General features: G+C 38.4%; 1 protein-coding gene across 3 annotated transcripts in view; it reads left to right on the top strand.

The window, feature by feature from the left end:
- TRPC6 (transient receptor potential cation channel, subfamily C, member 6) overlaps positions 1-16876 on the top strand; it is a 130686-nt gene that overhangs the window by 100180 nt on the left and 13630 nt on the right. For all 3 annotated transcript variants that reach the window (XM_011984379.1, XM_011984381.1, XM_011984380.1), the window contains 5 exons: positions 5203-5436; positions 7908-8172; positions 9396-9591; positions 10334-10537; positions 12550-12624. In XM_011984379.1, the coding sequence (XP_011839769.1) occupies positions 5203-5436; positions 7908-8172; positions 9396-9591; positions 10334-10537; positions 12550-12624 (974 nt within the window). The remainder of the gene's footprint in view (positions 1-5202; positions 5437-7907; positions 8173-9395; positions 9592-10333; positions 10538-12549; positions 12625-16876) is intronic.

The following is a 16876-nucleotide window of genomic DNA, read 5'->3' as shown; positions in this document are numbered from 1 at the left end:
CTGAGACTCAGTGGAAGTGCTCCCTGCTAGGAGGATGAGGCCTGGAGCTCAGGAGCTAGGGGAAAGGACTTGAGAGCACCCTAATAGGTAAACCCCAAACAACTTGGTGATTATTGCACCTCAGAAGGGAGAGCTGTGGATTCTGCCTTGGATCAGTAGGTAGTGACTACAGTCTCTAAGAGGGAGAATACAGAAGGAAGACCATGCCTGGGACTGGAGGAATGAAAAGCTGATAAAGTTTAGGTTATGATTGACTTTGAAGTGCCCATGGAATTTCAAAGTGGAAATGTCCATTCAGTAATATAAAGTATGATCCCTGGGAGTATTTGGGCTTTGAGTAAAGTTCTAGCAATCCTCAATTCCAGATGGTACTTAAGGCCCTGACTATGCATAAAATTACCTCGGGTTAACATATGTAAGATGTAAAGAAAATTAGGCTCAGGGATTTTCATATAAATCCTTTAATAATCCATAGACTTCTCCATTCCCCCCATAACATCCCATCTCCCTCTTTAGGGACCTGGAGAAGCATTGTCAGTTTTGTATCACTTCTAAGGCAGGACATGTCTTCTTGGTTTCATGCTGGAGCTTGATGAGATGATCAATCAAAATATTAAGAAGCATTTTTCAAATTACCATAGGAATATTTTAAATGTAATTCAATAGCATTTGAGTTATTCAAAACTTTCAAATCACTTCATTTCCTGAATATGTTTTAGGGAAAAATATGGATAGTGGCATAAAATGTGAATTGTATCACCAAAGTAATGATAAATCTTGGACACAGAAGATGGCTTTGATTTTATTCTAATTCTTTTCTAATTTAATTGAAGAGGCTATAAAAAGAAATTATATTTCACTTCTAATGTCTGATTTAAAATAATAAACAATCACTTTTGCATGGCCTTTATCTTGTTAAACTAAAAGCCCATGTCTCATAGTTCATTTTTTATGTGTTAGTATATGTAAGGTAAATAATACAGTACTTGGCACGATGGACATGTTCAAGAAATTTCAGAAAATTATAATTATTATTCAACTTTTCACTAAGCGTTTATATGTCACTTTTACATAGGAGTGCTATTTCCTATTAGGCAAAACATGACTGTTTTAGGACAAGATGAAACTTTGAAAAATTAAATTTTCTATAAGGGGTAAATAATTTTAAAAATTAAATTTTATATAGAGGGGTATGAGGAGAATGATTTATGGCAAAGAATAAATAAAACATATTATATTTTACATATAAAAAAACAAAAAAACTGAAAACAACCCTAAAAGGTAAACCCCAAACAACTTGGTGATTACTGCACATCAGAAGGGAGGAGCTGCTAGTTCTGCCTTGGATCAGTAGGTAGTGACTACAGTCTCTAAGAGGGAGGATACAGAAGGAAGATCATGCCTGGGGCTGGAGGAATGAAAAGCTTTGAAAACAACTAGACTGCACGAGTTCAGTGAGTTATGTTTTACATAACATGTTCATTTTATTCTTTACCATAAATTATCCTCCTCATACTAGTCTTAGTTTTATTTATTTTTTGTTTTATTTATTTTGAAACGGAGTTTCACACTAGCTGCCCAGGTTGGAGTGCAATGGCGCGATCTTGGCTCACCGCAGACTCCACCTCCCAGGTTCAAGCAATTCTCCTGTCTCAGCCTCCCGAGTAGCTGAGACTACAGGCATGCACCACCACACCTGGCTAATTTTGTATTTTTAATAAAGACGTGGTTTCTCCATGTTGGTCCAGCTGCTCTGGAACTCCCAACCTCAGGTGATCCACTCACCTCAGCCTCCCAAAATGCTGGGATTACCGGCGTGAGCCACCGTGCCCGGCCGTCTGAATTTTATTTTAAACTTTATATATATTTTTTCCTTTTTCACTTAGAAACCTAACGCAGGAATATTAAATGAGGCTTTAATCAAAAGCAATTTCCCTGTAACTTTTGTCCCACCAGTCTTTGTATTTGACTTCAGAGACTAGCTAACAGTGTTTATTTAAAGGGAAAATAATGAACAAGTCAGGGCAGCTGATGCTTTTGTAGCATATGTTAGATTCCTGGTTCCGTTTCTGACACTGGTATTTTTTTAAAAGTTAGTCTTGAAAGAAAGTTGTCGTACTTTCTGGAAATGTTAATAAGAAGTGGCCTACTTAGATGAGGTGTTCGGTGTGTTATGTGGGCTTGAGGGAGAGGACAACACTGTTAGTCACAAAGCAGATTTATCTAATGTTTAGTTGACAGAAAGCTGAAAGGCTAAATGACAAAACTGATGTGTCAGGAGATGTTGACAAGGCAGAACAGTGAGCTCAAATCAATGAGAGGACGTATAGCAGGAACACAGGGAGGCGGACATGCTTGAAGACACTTGTGAAAAGGGCCTTAGGAGCACTTGTCACTTAATGGTCAGTCTGAGCTGCTGAGAAAGCAGATGCAGTCCTGGGCTGACTCTTCAACAGAAGGAGAGGATGGCAGTTGAGGGCAGTAATTACCCAATGGCCAGACCACATCTGCAGGCCCCGGGTGCCCCGTGCAGCCAGTTGGCAAACTAAGGAGCATTTCAAGCACAACAGCAGTTTGGAGAGTGAGTCGTTCTCAGAACAGCACTTGAGGGGCTGGGGAAGCTTACCCTAGAGGGTGAGGCATGGGGTAAGACCCAGTGGAATCTGAGGCTTGTTTATTCAGAGGGCCCCGTTTAGAGAAAAAGAAGACAAAGGGAGGACTTAGAAGAAGCCTGGGCAAGTAAAGACATCTTGAAGCTTCAGTTTCATGTTTAACCTGCCTCTGCTAGAGAAAAACAGATTTAATGAGCACACAGGTAGGTCTTTTGGTTGTTTTTTTGTAAAAATAAATTTGAAGGCAGAGGGAGCTGACTCATTTGCTACCTCTCTAGAGGGCAAAAATAGAACCACTGCATCCACGTTGAAGGAATATTCTGAAAATTCAACAGTGGGATGAGCAGCCTTCAGAATTAGCAAAGCACCTTGTCGCAAGATCTGTATGAGCAGAGGCTTGATCCCTGTGAAGTCTCCTGCTTGCCGTGAGCTTGGACTTGATGCGGGATTTCAAACTCTCCTTGGCAGCTCTCAGGGGTCCTCAGGACAAATGAGACAGGAACTTTTCCTTTGAGCAGAATAGCTCACTTACTTGTTTTGGTTTTTAAGCTTCAGGAAGACATCATTTGTGCCATGAATTCTACTTCTTAGAGAAAGAGAAAAGAAGATGGAGAAGTGGGAGGAACAAGAGGAAGGGAAGTTTTGAAAACTAGGCTGCATGAGTTCAAACGTCCCTTTAGTCCCCATGCTTGTTACTCTGAACCATCCTCATCTCCTAGTGAGGCTGACAGGAACCCAGTGACCACAGTGGGGGAAAAAAACTGCCGTATTTCCTGTCACAAATTTCATCCCCCAGATTTTATATTAAATCAATCCTAGTCCCCTCTTAACTTGAAATAACTCAAAATAAGTAATGAAGTCTTCTCTTAAATCCGTATCTTCTATGTTGCATTGAATACTGGCTTTAAGAAAAGGCACATGATGTGCTCTTGGAGATTAGAGATGGGGTGTTTCCTTAATCCCCACAGGGCTCTGCAGCTATTCGTATAGCAGGTTCTGTGATTGACATTTAGGACCAGTGTGAGTATTTGAGGCAGGTGGTTGCTGAGAGTAAAAGGTTAATTTCAACTCGAGGCTGTGAAGGACTTCTTGATGGTGACAAGTTTTGATCCATTGTTGGAGTTTGGGTTGTATTCCCCAGATGGCTCCAGAAGGAGACAGGATGTCAGAGTAGAGTATCTTAATAGGGATAAAGCAACTTCTTTTTAATTAAAAAAGTGGGATTCTTCAAATTAAGAAAAACATACATGTGCCAATCATGGAAAATTTTAAATAGTAAGCACTCAGTAAACGTTAGTCATAATTTTTTCCAAGTGCCAGACACTGAGCTGTGTATTTCACATGAACTATTTTGTTTAAGGCTCATAACAATCCAGTGAAGCGGGAATGAACCAATATCATTTCCATTTTACAACCTGAGTTTTAGATAGTTTAAATACCTTATCAAAGACTTCATAACTGACAAATGGAAGAACAAATTCTCAAATCCATGGTAGCCTGTGTACCTAAATTCCTCAAATCCAGTGTTCCTAAATACTACACTAAAATTTTGAAGAAATAGGCAGTACTATTAATAATTCCACCAGAAAAAGGCAACTACTATTAATAAGTTTGTGTCATCCCATCTAAGCTTTCACTGTGCTGGTTTTAAATATAAACCATACATCATAACATAACATTTGAAACATTTTTACTTAGCATTACAATATAAAGGTTTTTGCAATGTATGTTAGTCCAGGTCCTCCAAGAAGCAGGCACAAAGATGAAATGTTCAACAGGTTTATTAAGGGAAATGGAAATTTTATTAAGGAACATTTCTTGTGAGAGGAAATGGTGAGAAAGCTGAGAAAGGTCTCAAAGGCTCTCAGGCAGGGCTATAAGTCAAACCCCAAGGGACAGAGAGAAGGCAAGAAGGTTGAGTAGAAGCATCCTAGATCTTTACACAGTCTAAGGAAAGCTTGGCAAGGCTGTCATGAATCCTTGAGCCAAAGTCAGCCATCAGAAGAGTCCCATGTCTCCCATGAAGAGGTACCCTCAGTAATTGGATGAGAGCAGCCTGGGGGAGACATGGCCTTGGACAAAAATGGCAGTGGTTTTCAGAAGACAGTAGGTGAGGCCTGTGACCAATCAAATTCCTATAGTTGAATGTCACTGAGGCACATTCTCATGGTCACTGTCCCATGGTAATTAATAAAATATCACATTAAATGGCTTCATAATACTCCATCTGTGGAAGTCCCACTTCCATTTTACTTCTATTTTGAGTGTGTAGGTGTGTTTGGGTTATTATAAAGTATCCTACAACAATCATCTTTTAAATATATTTTTATGTGTGGAATTAATTGATCAGCAGGACATTTGTTATTTTAAGGTGTTCAATGAACTTTGTCAAATTGCTTTCAGGTATGCACTGATATTTCTGGACTACGGTATTTGTGAGGATATGGGAATTATGGTGGGACGGCAGGCTGGGGCCAAATTTTGAAGGGTTTTGTAATGTCAGGCTGAGACCTTTCAAACATATTTTGTTTTAAAGAACAGCTAAGACTGAATGCAATTGAATTGATATTTTAACCCCTTTCTGATACAGGCATGATATGGGCTGAATGTAAAGAAATTTGGACTCAAGGCCCCAAGGAATATTTGTTTGAGTTGTGGAATATGCTTGATTTTGGTATGTTAGCAATTTTTGCAGCATCATTCATTGCGAGATTCATGGCATTTTGGCATGCTTCCAAAGCCCAGAGCATCATTGACGCAAATGACACTTTGAAGGACTTGACGAAAGTAACATTGGGAGACAATGTGAAATACTACAATTTGGGTGAGTTTACAGTAGAGTCAATATAATTAAAAATGTAGAATTTTCTTGTAAAACAAATGTCAGTAGGTTACTGCCCAATTCTCATAAAATTGTTCGTTTCCAACATCTGTATCTGAAGAATGAGCATCTATATGTGAGGAAGCATGCTTTCCGCTTCTTCCTTTGATTTTTCTACTCCCTGGAAAACTCTCTTAATCACAAGACCCATCTCCCTTTATCTCTTGGATCAATTGGCTAGTTACCAAACTTCATTGAGAATACATGTCTTATGTCCTGGATTTATTTTTCCCTCTTTTTTTTTTAAACTAAAAATAGTTCACATTTGATCTAGCTAGCTAGCTATCTGTATCTCTCTCTCTGTATACATATATATGTGTGTATATATGTATATGGATATATACATGTGTGTATATATGTATATGGATATATACATATGTGTATATATATGTATACGGATATACACACATATATGTGTGTGTGTGTGTGTGTGTATATATATGTGCAATGGAATACTATTCTACCTTTTAAAAGAAGAAAATCCTGTTATTTGTAACAACATGAATGAATTTGGAAGACATTATGCTGAGTGAAATAAGGCAGGCACAGAAAGACAAATGGTATATGATCTTACTTATTTGTAGAATCTTAAAAAAGTCAAACTCAAAGAGATAGAAGGTAATGGTGGTTGTCAGGGGCTGGGTTAAGGGGCACAAAATGGGGAGATGTTGGTCAAAGGTACAAAGTTTACAAAGGGTACACGGTTAGGGTGAATAAGTTCTGGAGATATACAGTATGGTGGCTAGAGTTAATCATCATGTACTGCATACTTGAAAATTCCTAAGAGAGTAAATTTTAAATGTTCTTACCACAAAAATGTATGCGAGGTGATGAATATGTTAATTAGCTTCATTTAATCTTTGCACAGTGTAGACGGACACATGTAAAACATCAAGTTGTGCCCCATAAATACATATAATAAAGTTCACATTTGAGTGCCATTTGCATTTAAGATATATAAAAAGTATTTGAAAACAAAGGAATTGTTGGGATCTCTGAGAGGTTCCCCAGTCAATAACACCACTGCTTCCCAACCAGTCTTAGAATTAGTTGAGAAGTAAAACAAGACATTAATATGGAGGCCAGATCATCACCTCTAACACTGATAAAATCCGGGGTGGATGACATAGGTCTGAGTCTATTAGCTAATGGGTTCAGTAATACTGAACCCCAGAATTAGGCAGACATATCCTCCAATTTCTAGATAGCAATGGACCAGGGCAGTCCTCCCCACTAAAAGAGGATGACAGCTCCATGGAGGACCAGAGGAGAATTCCCAGGACAGAGAAGGCAATGCTGAGCCAGCTATGTCCAGTTATTCATCCCAATTGAGCAATCAGATAAGTCGTTCCAGCTTTCCAGGAAGAAACTGACTAAGGGATGGAAACTGGTTCAGTTATTTACTTAAGGAGACTACCACCTCGTAGAAACCTGGATGGGGAAAATATATTCCCTTTGAATACTCATTTCAAACCCTCTGATAAGAAATTAGTTAACATTCACTTGTGAGTTTATTGGCAATATCATATAAGGGCTCCATTATTATTAATGTTTATTTTAATGAAAGATTTTTAAAAATGCACTTAATTAAAAAAATTCAAAGCTATTTGTAGATAATACTTATATTCAAAACACTATAAAAAAGGAAACTGCTTTTATTAGTTTCTTGTTATCCTCTCCTAATTCCACTTCTCAACAAATAAGCAAATTCAAATTTGTAATTATGTTTTTCCCCTTTCTTACACATTGTTTTGTATTTTTCTTCATAATGGTTTCTTAATTGCATTTTTGATGACCTGATGTAATAATGCCAGAAAAAATCATAAGTGAATAATTGCTACATTTTAAGTTAAAAATAGACTTGAGTGTCCAATAAGTTACTCCTAATAAATTTAAATGACTACAAACATGCTACGAGCCTAAAATTATAGTGTAATTATAGTTTAAGACTGAATAATAAACACTACCATTTATTAAGTGCCAGGCACTTGCTAAACACGGAACATATGTTGACTTACTGAATTCTCACAAAGATAAGAGAGTTAGAGGGGACATTATCTCATTTTCAAAAATGGAGAAACAAAACTAAGAGAAGTAGTTTTGTAAGTTCTTTGATATACGTGTATGTGCGTACATATATTTACATGAACTTTTACAGATACTGAGTCTATAGTCTGAACTCTTAACTATTATGCTATCCCCTTATGGGAAATTGCTAGCAAACCAGGAGAGTCATGTTCTCAATAAACTAAGAAGCTCAACTATAGCAGACACTTAAGAAGCCCTTTAAGATAGGAGACTTCCATTCAAAAACTGGATTCTAACGTAACTATATTTCTTTTGCAGAAAAATAAGTTACCTAAATAAACAATTTGAAGAAACTCACACAACTCTTTATCTTTGCTTTTTCCTAGCCAGGATCAAGTGGGACCCCTCTGATCCTCAAATAATATCTGAAGGTCTTTATGCAATTGCTGTAGTTTTAAGTTTCTCTAGGATAGCTTATATTTTGCCAGCAAATGAAAGCTTTGGACCTCTGCAGATATCACTTGGAAGAACAGTAAAAGACATCTTCAAGTTCATGGTCATATTCATTATGGTGTTTGTGGCCTTTATGATTGGAATGTTCAACCTCTACTCCTACTACATTGGTGCAAAACAAAATGAAGCCTTCACAACGTATGTGATCTCAGATGTTTTGATGATAGTTATTGCAAATTAAATAAATATTAGTTTAACAGTGTTTATGTAAGTCCATGGGATAAATAATGTCTTGGTAAAGACTTCATCTCTAGTTCCTCTTTTGCAAAATGAGGGGATTTTAAAAATGAGTTGGAGGGACTCTAAAATGTAGGAACCTTTCTAATATTAAATAATAACTAACATTTTTAGAGCGACGTAAATACCTTGCATGCCTCCCTTTATTATCTCTATTTCACCAAGAGGAAACTGAAATTCGCAAAAATTAAGTAATTTGCTGAATATTCCATAGCTGTATGTGGAACAGCCAGGGTGTAACCCTTGCTTGCTGACTCTAGGATCTGTTGCTCTGAACTCCCTTACCCTCCTGCTTACAGGAGACTCCTGGGGACACTAACTATGAAAACAGCTGCTTTCCTAATTGAATTGCTCAGATCTTATTACTGAGTAGATCTGACTTATCAATAGTGACAAGAGTTTTGACTTATGTTCACCATGGACACGTGTTTTTTTTTTTTTTTAAATAAAGAGTGTTTGGAATAGATTATTTAAATATTAGGTCTGCAGTGTTACAATGAGAAGCAACAACTGAAACATAAGCCTACTGTTTTCCATATTTCTCTGAAATACAGTTTGCCAGGGAAATGTAACCACCTAAGTTAAGCAAATTGCCTTAGCTTTGGTCAATAATTAGGCCTACAGCATTGAAATTCCTACCTAAGACATGTCAGTGATTTTGGTAACATTGTCTGTTTATATTGTTGTATTTTCCATTAAGATGTATATGATTATTATCTATCTATTGGATATGAGTAGAAGTATAGATCAGCAGGAAAACTAAAAGGATTCTAACAAATTATGTTATTTTTAAGTAGTACATTTAACAATTCCATTGCCAAAGCTATGGATTATTTAAGTGTTCATATCTGTGGTTAGAAATTATGTTAATAGCATTTATTGAGTGCTTTTTATGTGTTTATTGAGTTATGATTATGTACTTCATATGCACAATATTACCCCATCCTTGCAGCAATCCTATTGTAACCATTTTACAGAAAAGAAAAGTGAGCTTCCGAGAAGTGAAGATTTTTTTTTTTAATAAATAGTAATTTGCAAAGACACTAAATCAACTCACTTTTATTACGGTAATATTGTTATTTACTTATACACTTTATTTCTTTCCTTCTTTTATTTTTCCCCAGAGTTGAAGAGAGTTTTAAGACACTGTTCTGGGCTATATTTGGACTTTCTGAAGTGAAATCAGTGGTCATCAACTATAACCACAAATTCATTGAAAACATTGGTTACGTTCTTTATGGAGTCTATAATGTTACAATGGTCATTGTTTTGCTAAATATGTTAATTGCCATGATCAACAGTTCATTCCAGGAAATTGAGGTATAATCTTCAATACATTTTTATCATTTGTGCCTACATGTTTTAATTATTCCAAGGACTAACTCAGCAATGAGGATGAAAGTATGGATTGCTCTTCCCCCTTTGTTCATTCCCTGTTTTATACACTCGTTTGACCAGTAATCTGGAAAATTTTAACTCTTTGCTTCCACATGCAACATCAATAAGGTGTCATGGGGCAGTAAGGCATAAGAAGCAGAAATGCTGATTTGATATCGATTTAATAAAAAACTTTAGAAATACTATATCAGCATGAATTTATATTTTATTCAAAAATTACTGCTTATGAATACTATTATTCTCCAAGTCTTTTTTGAGTGATATTCAAAATTGACCTTTTCTCAAGTTGAGATTAATAGTGTAAATTTTTATTCCAGAAATCTTTCTCTGTGTCCCAAATAATGAGTGGTGTATTGTGGGATAAAAGAGAATAATTTTTCATAGCGTTTTTCAGAACGTAGGAAAATACATTTATATCTATCAGGTATTTATAAACACATGGGAACTTGGAGATTCACAGTCTTGTACAACTGTCAAAATTTTAGACAAATTTAAGAAAGAGTGTGTGAATAGAATGTTAACGTTTTGAAAAAATCTTGGAATGATCATTGGGGTCTGAGAGTGTTTATAGGCATTGTCCTCCATCTAGCCACACAATGGTAAAAGCATCCCAGTAATTCTGTTTATGCATTTCCTTGCTGACCTGTCATGTGTATTTGCATAGGATGACGCCGACGTGGAGTGGAAATTTGCAAGAGCCAAACTCTGGTTCTCCTACTTTGAAGAGGGGAGAACACTTCCCGTACCTTTCAATCTGGTGCCAAGTCCAAAGTCCCTGTTTTATCTCTTACTGAAGCTTAAAAAATGGATTTCTGAGCTGTTCCAGGGTCATAAAAAAGGTTTCCAGGAAGATGCAGAGATGAACAAGGTAACTTAGCTTGATAATGTATAATTGTATTCTTTAATGCTGAGACTACTGTAACCATTGTGCCACATCCCTTTTTTTTTTTTTACTATTATTATACTTTATGTTCTAGGGTACATGTGCACAACGTGCAGGTTTGTTACATGTGCCACATCCCTTTAAAGAGAATCGGTTCCTGATGACTTGTCCATTCATTCCCACATGCAGTCACTTCACACAGCACAGTCCTTTGGCTTGTGTCTGTTCAACATGAGCACACTAGACATTTCCTACTTAAAAGAATGTAAGAAAAATTCATGAAATATAACTAAAATAATATGTTATCTGGAGCGAGTACTGAAGGAAGAGCTATTCTGGGCTGCTTTTTTGCTGTTGTGGCTACATGTCCCTCACTTCTCCTTCAATTTATAGAGCCGGGTAAATCAGCAGCAGCTCGTTATGACTGAGGGGCAGCTTGATTAACTCTTAGATAACTTCTATGTTGAAAAGTTCAGAAATCAGTTGCTCACATGTAATTTAGGGGACCAGACTTGGCAATAAGTAGTTCAAGAAAGAAAGAGCTAAGGATATTGATTGAAAACAATAATCCCACAAGGCGATGCAATCTTTAAAAAGAATAAAAAGATTTAGTGCTTAGATGAGGCAGTAGGGCGATCACAGCATGTTCAGATATGTTTAGAGAACATGTGGAATTTTGTCTAACTGGAGGTGGAAGGTGAGGGGTTATGCTGTGCAAAGATCTCTGCTGAGCACAGACCACTATACTCAGAAGGAACACTGAGATACCAGGTGCATCCAGAGGAGGAAGACCAGAATGGGACACATAGGGATACGGTGTCATATGAGGGAGAACTGAAGGAGCTGGCTGTTTCTTCTGAAAAACGAAGATTGAAATTGACTAAAAATATCTTTGTAATTTCCATCTTTAGGAAGTATACTTGTTTTTCAAAAATGGGAATAAAAGCAATGGGCAAAAAATTTAAATAGTTAATTTTTTTTTTTTGAGACGGAGTCTTGCTCTGTCATGGTTCACGCCATTCTCCTGCCTCAGCCTCCCCAGCAGCTGGGACTACAGGTGCCTGCCACCACACCTGGTTAATTTTTTGTATTTTTTAGTAGAGACGGGGTTTCACCGTGTTAGCCAGGATGGTCTCTTATCTCTTGACCTCATGATCCGCCCGCCTCAGCCTCCCAAAGTGCTGGGATTACAGGCGTGAGCCACTGTGCCCGGCCTCAAATAGTTAAATTTTAATTCGATATAAGAACAAACTTTTAACAAGAAAATCTGCCCAACAGAAGAGTGGGCTGCCTTTCAAAGTAGTGAGCTTCCCACCATTGTAAGCAGTCAATAAATGCCAGATGGCTGACAGTGGGAATTTATTGAAGATTTTTCCTTTTTACACTGCGTGGGCAATTGGACCAAATGATTATAAGTTTCCTTGCAATAAGATTCTATCATTAAATAAAAGGAAAATGTTGTAATTCCTGCACTGTTTACCATTTACTATTTAGGGTTCTCAAGTATGTAACACATTCTCTGAGTTCTAGTTTCCTCAACTGTAATATGTGAAAAAAATTATATCTACATCCTGAAGATCAACTCAAATAAGTATATAAAAGTACTTTGAGAATTTTAAAGCTTTCTTTAAAGAATTTTAAAGCTTTCTTTAAATGTAGTTATGATTAATTTGTGTAGTAATTTTCGGGAAAAATACCATCTATGACATTCTTCCAGAAGTATAACTTGTAGAATTCAGTGGATTGAGTGGCAAAAATTTCCTTTCCTTTTTTTTATGTAATTAAATGAGTGGTTTACAGGTCTGGTTAGAACTGCAACCTGAGGGAATTCAAAGTCCAAAGGAAATGTCCAAGCACTTGCAAAGGGAAGAACCCCGTAAGAATATGTTTCTCTCATTAAAACTTGTGGGGAATTAGACGAAATGGCTTTTAAAATACAGAATGAAGAGTGAAATTGGTTATGCAGTTATACTCATTTTACTATCTATCTTTAAAAGATAAATGAAGAAAAGAAACTTGGAATTTTAGGAAGTCATGAAGACCTTTCAAAATTATCACTTGACAAAAAACAGGTAAGCTCATATTTGAAAATATGAAGTCATGCACATGATTGGGCTCATCTTTTCAAAGAAAGGGACAGATGTTCAGAAGCAATTTTAGGAAGTAGAGAGCAGACACATTAAATAATTCAACTATTTTAACAGTTCTCAATTCCGTTATTGAGAGGTAGAAGTAAGCTATATTTCATAAGCAAAAAAGAATAGTATGTATATTTAAGACATATACTAAGCAAATACTTACATATACTTATGGTGATGGAATATAAGATTAGTGATATACAGAAGGGAATATTAAGAGATGAATCTGTCAGGAACCTGCTGGAAGGTATGATTAACTTCACTCTTTGCAGCTCAGGTAAAGAGCAGGCATAGTCCCCAGTGCCTCCCAATTTGTCAATCATCAAGAAGTGATGGAAAAAGGCACTGTGGGACCTTAATGGCTATTGTGGTTGACACTGTGTATAATGAACAATGTGCGCTAGAGATCTATCAGCTCCATAACTGAGAGTAGCAAAATCCTCAACGATGAGGACATGTTTCCTTTTTTGTGGCATGTACATAGTAGGGGTCCAATAAATGCTTGTTGCTAAAAGGAAATGATAAAGGAATGAATCAGGAAAAGGGCAATGTATCAGGTAGGACCTGCATTCAATTACGCACAGTAATATAAAATCCACATCATGGTGGTTTAAACAAGACACGTGTTTGTTCCCCGCCTCATTTAACTCTCCAGATTTATGCAGTATGGGGCTGTTACCAGGCATGAGTTTCTGTGATTCTTCTGGATTTTTGTCATAGTCAGATGCAAGAGGACAGCTTTACCTTTAGCTATTATACCTACTTTTCAGGCATGTAGGAGTAAGGCCAATGGAAAAGTAAGGGATGCTAGCTAAATCTGCCACCACCTTCAGAAGAATCTCCCAACAATTTCTGTTGTTATAGCTCATTGACCAGAACTGTGATACATGGCCATCCCATGGAATACAAATGACAAGGAGGGAGACCATTTTTTTGTGTGTTTTTTAAGCTGGTTATGTTACCTCCCCCAACAACATAGGAATCCTGTTAAGGCCTGATATCCAACCTCCCAGCTTCCTTTCTAACCATCCCTTCCACTAGCATGTCAACCATTACCCAGTACAAATCAGAAAACAGGAGAGCTTTAGGTAAGGGGAACCCTAAGCCATTAGCCCCAGTAAGATTGGGAAGAACTTCCAAAGAACAATATCACAGGTGAGAAGGGCTTCAGTGGGAGGTAACATGTGGGTGAGAGACCTGTGCACGAATTCTGCGAGCCCTGCCACAGTCTGGGGCTCGGTCACAGCAATGGGGCTGCATGAGCTGAGAGCAAGACAGCAAGAAGGCAAGTGGAAATTGTCCCTGGTCATCCAAGAGAGTCAGCAGATTAGGGTCATTGCAAATTGGCACATTCTTGCTGTTCAGACAAGTTTTGTTTGGGTTGTCTATCCAGGTGAATCTAGATTGCGTTTAAAAATGATGCCAATAAAGGAAATTTAAGAAATGGAAAATAAGGAATGTAACAGAGCTACAAAGTCATTTCACTCTAGAAAGGATAGTTTAGTGGTTAGGAGGCTAGTATATGGGGGTCAACAAATCATAGCCCTCAGACCACATTTAATCTTTAGCCTGTTTTCAGACTGAGAGTTCGAGATTTTTTAAAAATTACATTTCTAAATAGTGAAAAAAATAAGGATATGTGAGAGAGACTATATATGGCCCACAAATCCTAAAATATTTATTATCTGGCTCTTTACAGAAGAAGCCTACCACCCCTGTTCTCATGATGATGGTTATGATGAAGAGAACACATAGGAAACACAGAATTAAGTTCAAATATTTTGTGAGCAATTTCTATGATTCTAACGCATGCCTGTGTGTGTTCTACTTAGAATGTTGTCTCATTAAGACTCTACTTGTTCACAGGTTGTACGCAGTAATCACACCAACACCCAAATGTTTTGAATATTAAATTACTTAATACTGTAAAGTTCTGACAACAGGGCCTGGCACATAGTGGGTATGTAATAGCTACTTATTATTTTTCTTGCTATTACTAGAGAGCAGGAACAACTAGAGAGCAGGAACAGTAAGTATACCACATAATTTGGTAATGATATTAATCCACTGAGGACAGAGAAATAATACTAGGCCTAAAAGCCCTATAAAAAGAATGCAAAAAAATAAAGAAGGGGTCCAATTAAAAGTCATAAATGGGCATATCTGGAAAAAACAACTTGAAATAAACGAAGTAGTGAGTGGAAGAAACAAAAACAGGATTTCTGGCAAGATGGCTGAATAGGAACAGCTGCGGTCTGCAGCACCCAGCGAGATCGATGCAGAAGGCAGGTGATTTCTGCATTTCCAACTGAGGTACCCAGTTCATCTCATAGGGGCTGGTTGGACAGTGGGTGCAGCCCACGGAAGGTGAGCCAAAGAAGTGTGGGGCACGACCTCACCTGGGCAGCACAACGGCTTGGGGAATTTTCTCCCCTTCCCAAGGGAAGCCATGAGGGACTGAGCCTGAGGAACCATGCACTCCGGCCCAGATATTGTGCTTTTCCCATGGTCTTCACAACCTGCACACCAGGAGATTCCCTCTGGTGCCTACCCCACCAGGGCCCTGGGTTTCAAGCATAAAACTGGGCGGCTGCTTGGGCAGACCCTGAACTAACTGCAGGAGTTTGTTTGTTTTTTTCCACACCCCAGTGGTGCCTGCAATGCCAGCGAGACAGAACCATTTACTCCCCTGGAAAGGGGGCTGATGCCAGGGAGACAAGTGGTCTGGCTCGGTGGGTCCCACCCCCATGGAGTACAGCAAACTAAGAACCACTGGCTTGAAATTATCATTGCCAGCACAGCAGCAGTCTGAGATCGACTTGGGATGCTCGAGTTTGGTGGTGGCAGGGGCATCCGCCATTGCTGAGGCTGAGTAGGCAGTTTTACCCACACAGTGTAAACAAAATGGCCAGGAAGTTCAAACTAGGCAGAGCCCACTGCAGCTCAGCAAGGCCACTGTGGCCAGACTGCTATATTTCTCCTCTCTGGGCAGGGCATCTCTGAGAGAAAGGCAGCAGCCCCAGTCAGGGACTTATAGATAAAACCCTCATGTCCCTGGGACAGAGCACCTGGTGGAAGGGGCGGCTGTGGGCGCAGCTTCAGCAGACATAAACATCCCTGCCTGGCGGCTCTGAAGAGAGCAGCGGATCTCCCAGCACAGTGTTTGAGCTCTGCTAACGATCAGACTGCCTCCTCAAGTGGGTCCCTGACCCCCGTGTATCCTGGAAGGTGCCCCTCTGGAACAAAGCTTCCAGAAGAAAGAACAGGCAGCAATCTTTGCTGTTCTGCAGCCTCTGCTGGTGATACCCAGGCAAACACGGTCTGGAGTGGACCTCCAGCAAACTCCAGCAGACCTGTAGCAGAGGGGCCTATTAGAAGGAAAACTAACAAACCAAAGACCAAAGGTAGATAAATCCACAAAGATGGTGAGAAACCAGTGCAAAAAGGCTGAAAATTCCTAAAACCAGAATGCCTCTTCGCCTCCAAAGGATCACAGCTCCTCAGCACCAAGGGAACAAAACTGGACGGAGAATAAGTTTGACAAACTGACAGAAGTAGGCTTCAGAAGGTGGGTAATAACAAACTTCTCTGAGCTAAAAGAACATATTCTAACCCAGTGCAAAAAAGCTAAGAACCTGAAAAAAGGTTAGAGAAATTGCTAACTAGAATAACCAGTTTAAAGAAGAACACGAATGACCTGACGGAGCTGAAAAACACAGCACAAAAACTTTGTGAAGCATACACAAGTATCAATAGCCAAATTGAACAAGCAGAAGAAAGGATATCAGAGATCGAAGATCAACTTAATGAAATAAGATTAGAGAAAAAAGAATGAAAAGGAATGAACAGAGCCTCCAAGAAATATTGGACTATGTGGAAAGACCAAGCCTACGTTAGATTAGTGTACCTGAAAGTGAACAGGGAGAATGGAACCAAATAGGAAAACACTCTTCAGGATATTATCCAGGAGAACTTCCCCAACCCAGTAAGTCAGGCCAACATTCAAATTCAGGAAATACAGAGAACAGCATAAATATACTCCTTGTGAAGAGCAACCCCAAGACATATAACTGTCAAATTCACCAAGGTTGAAATGAAGCAAAAAATGTTGAGGACAGCCAGAGAGAAAGGTCGGGGTACCCACAAAGGGAAGCCCATCAGACTAACAGCAGATCTCTCTGCAGAA

Source organism: Mandrillus leucophaeus, unplaced genomic scaffold, assembly GCF_000951045.1.
Source record: "Mandrillus leucophaeus isolate KB7577 unplaced genomic scaffold, Mleu.le_1.0 Scaffold267, whole genome shotgun sequence".
NCBI classification, from domain to species: domain Eukaryota; kingdom Metazoa; phylum Chordata; class Mammalia; order Primates; family Cercopithecidae; genus Mandrillus; species Mandrillus leucophaeus.
Note: the sequence above shows the minus strand (reverse complement) of the source record. Positions and strands in the feature narration are given on the sequence as shown.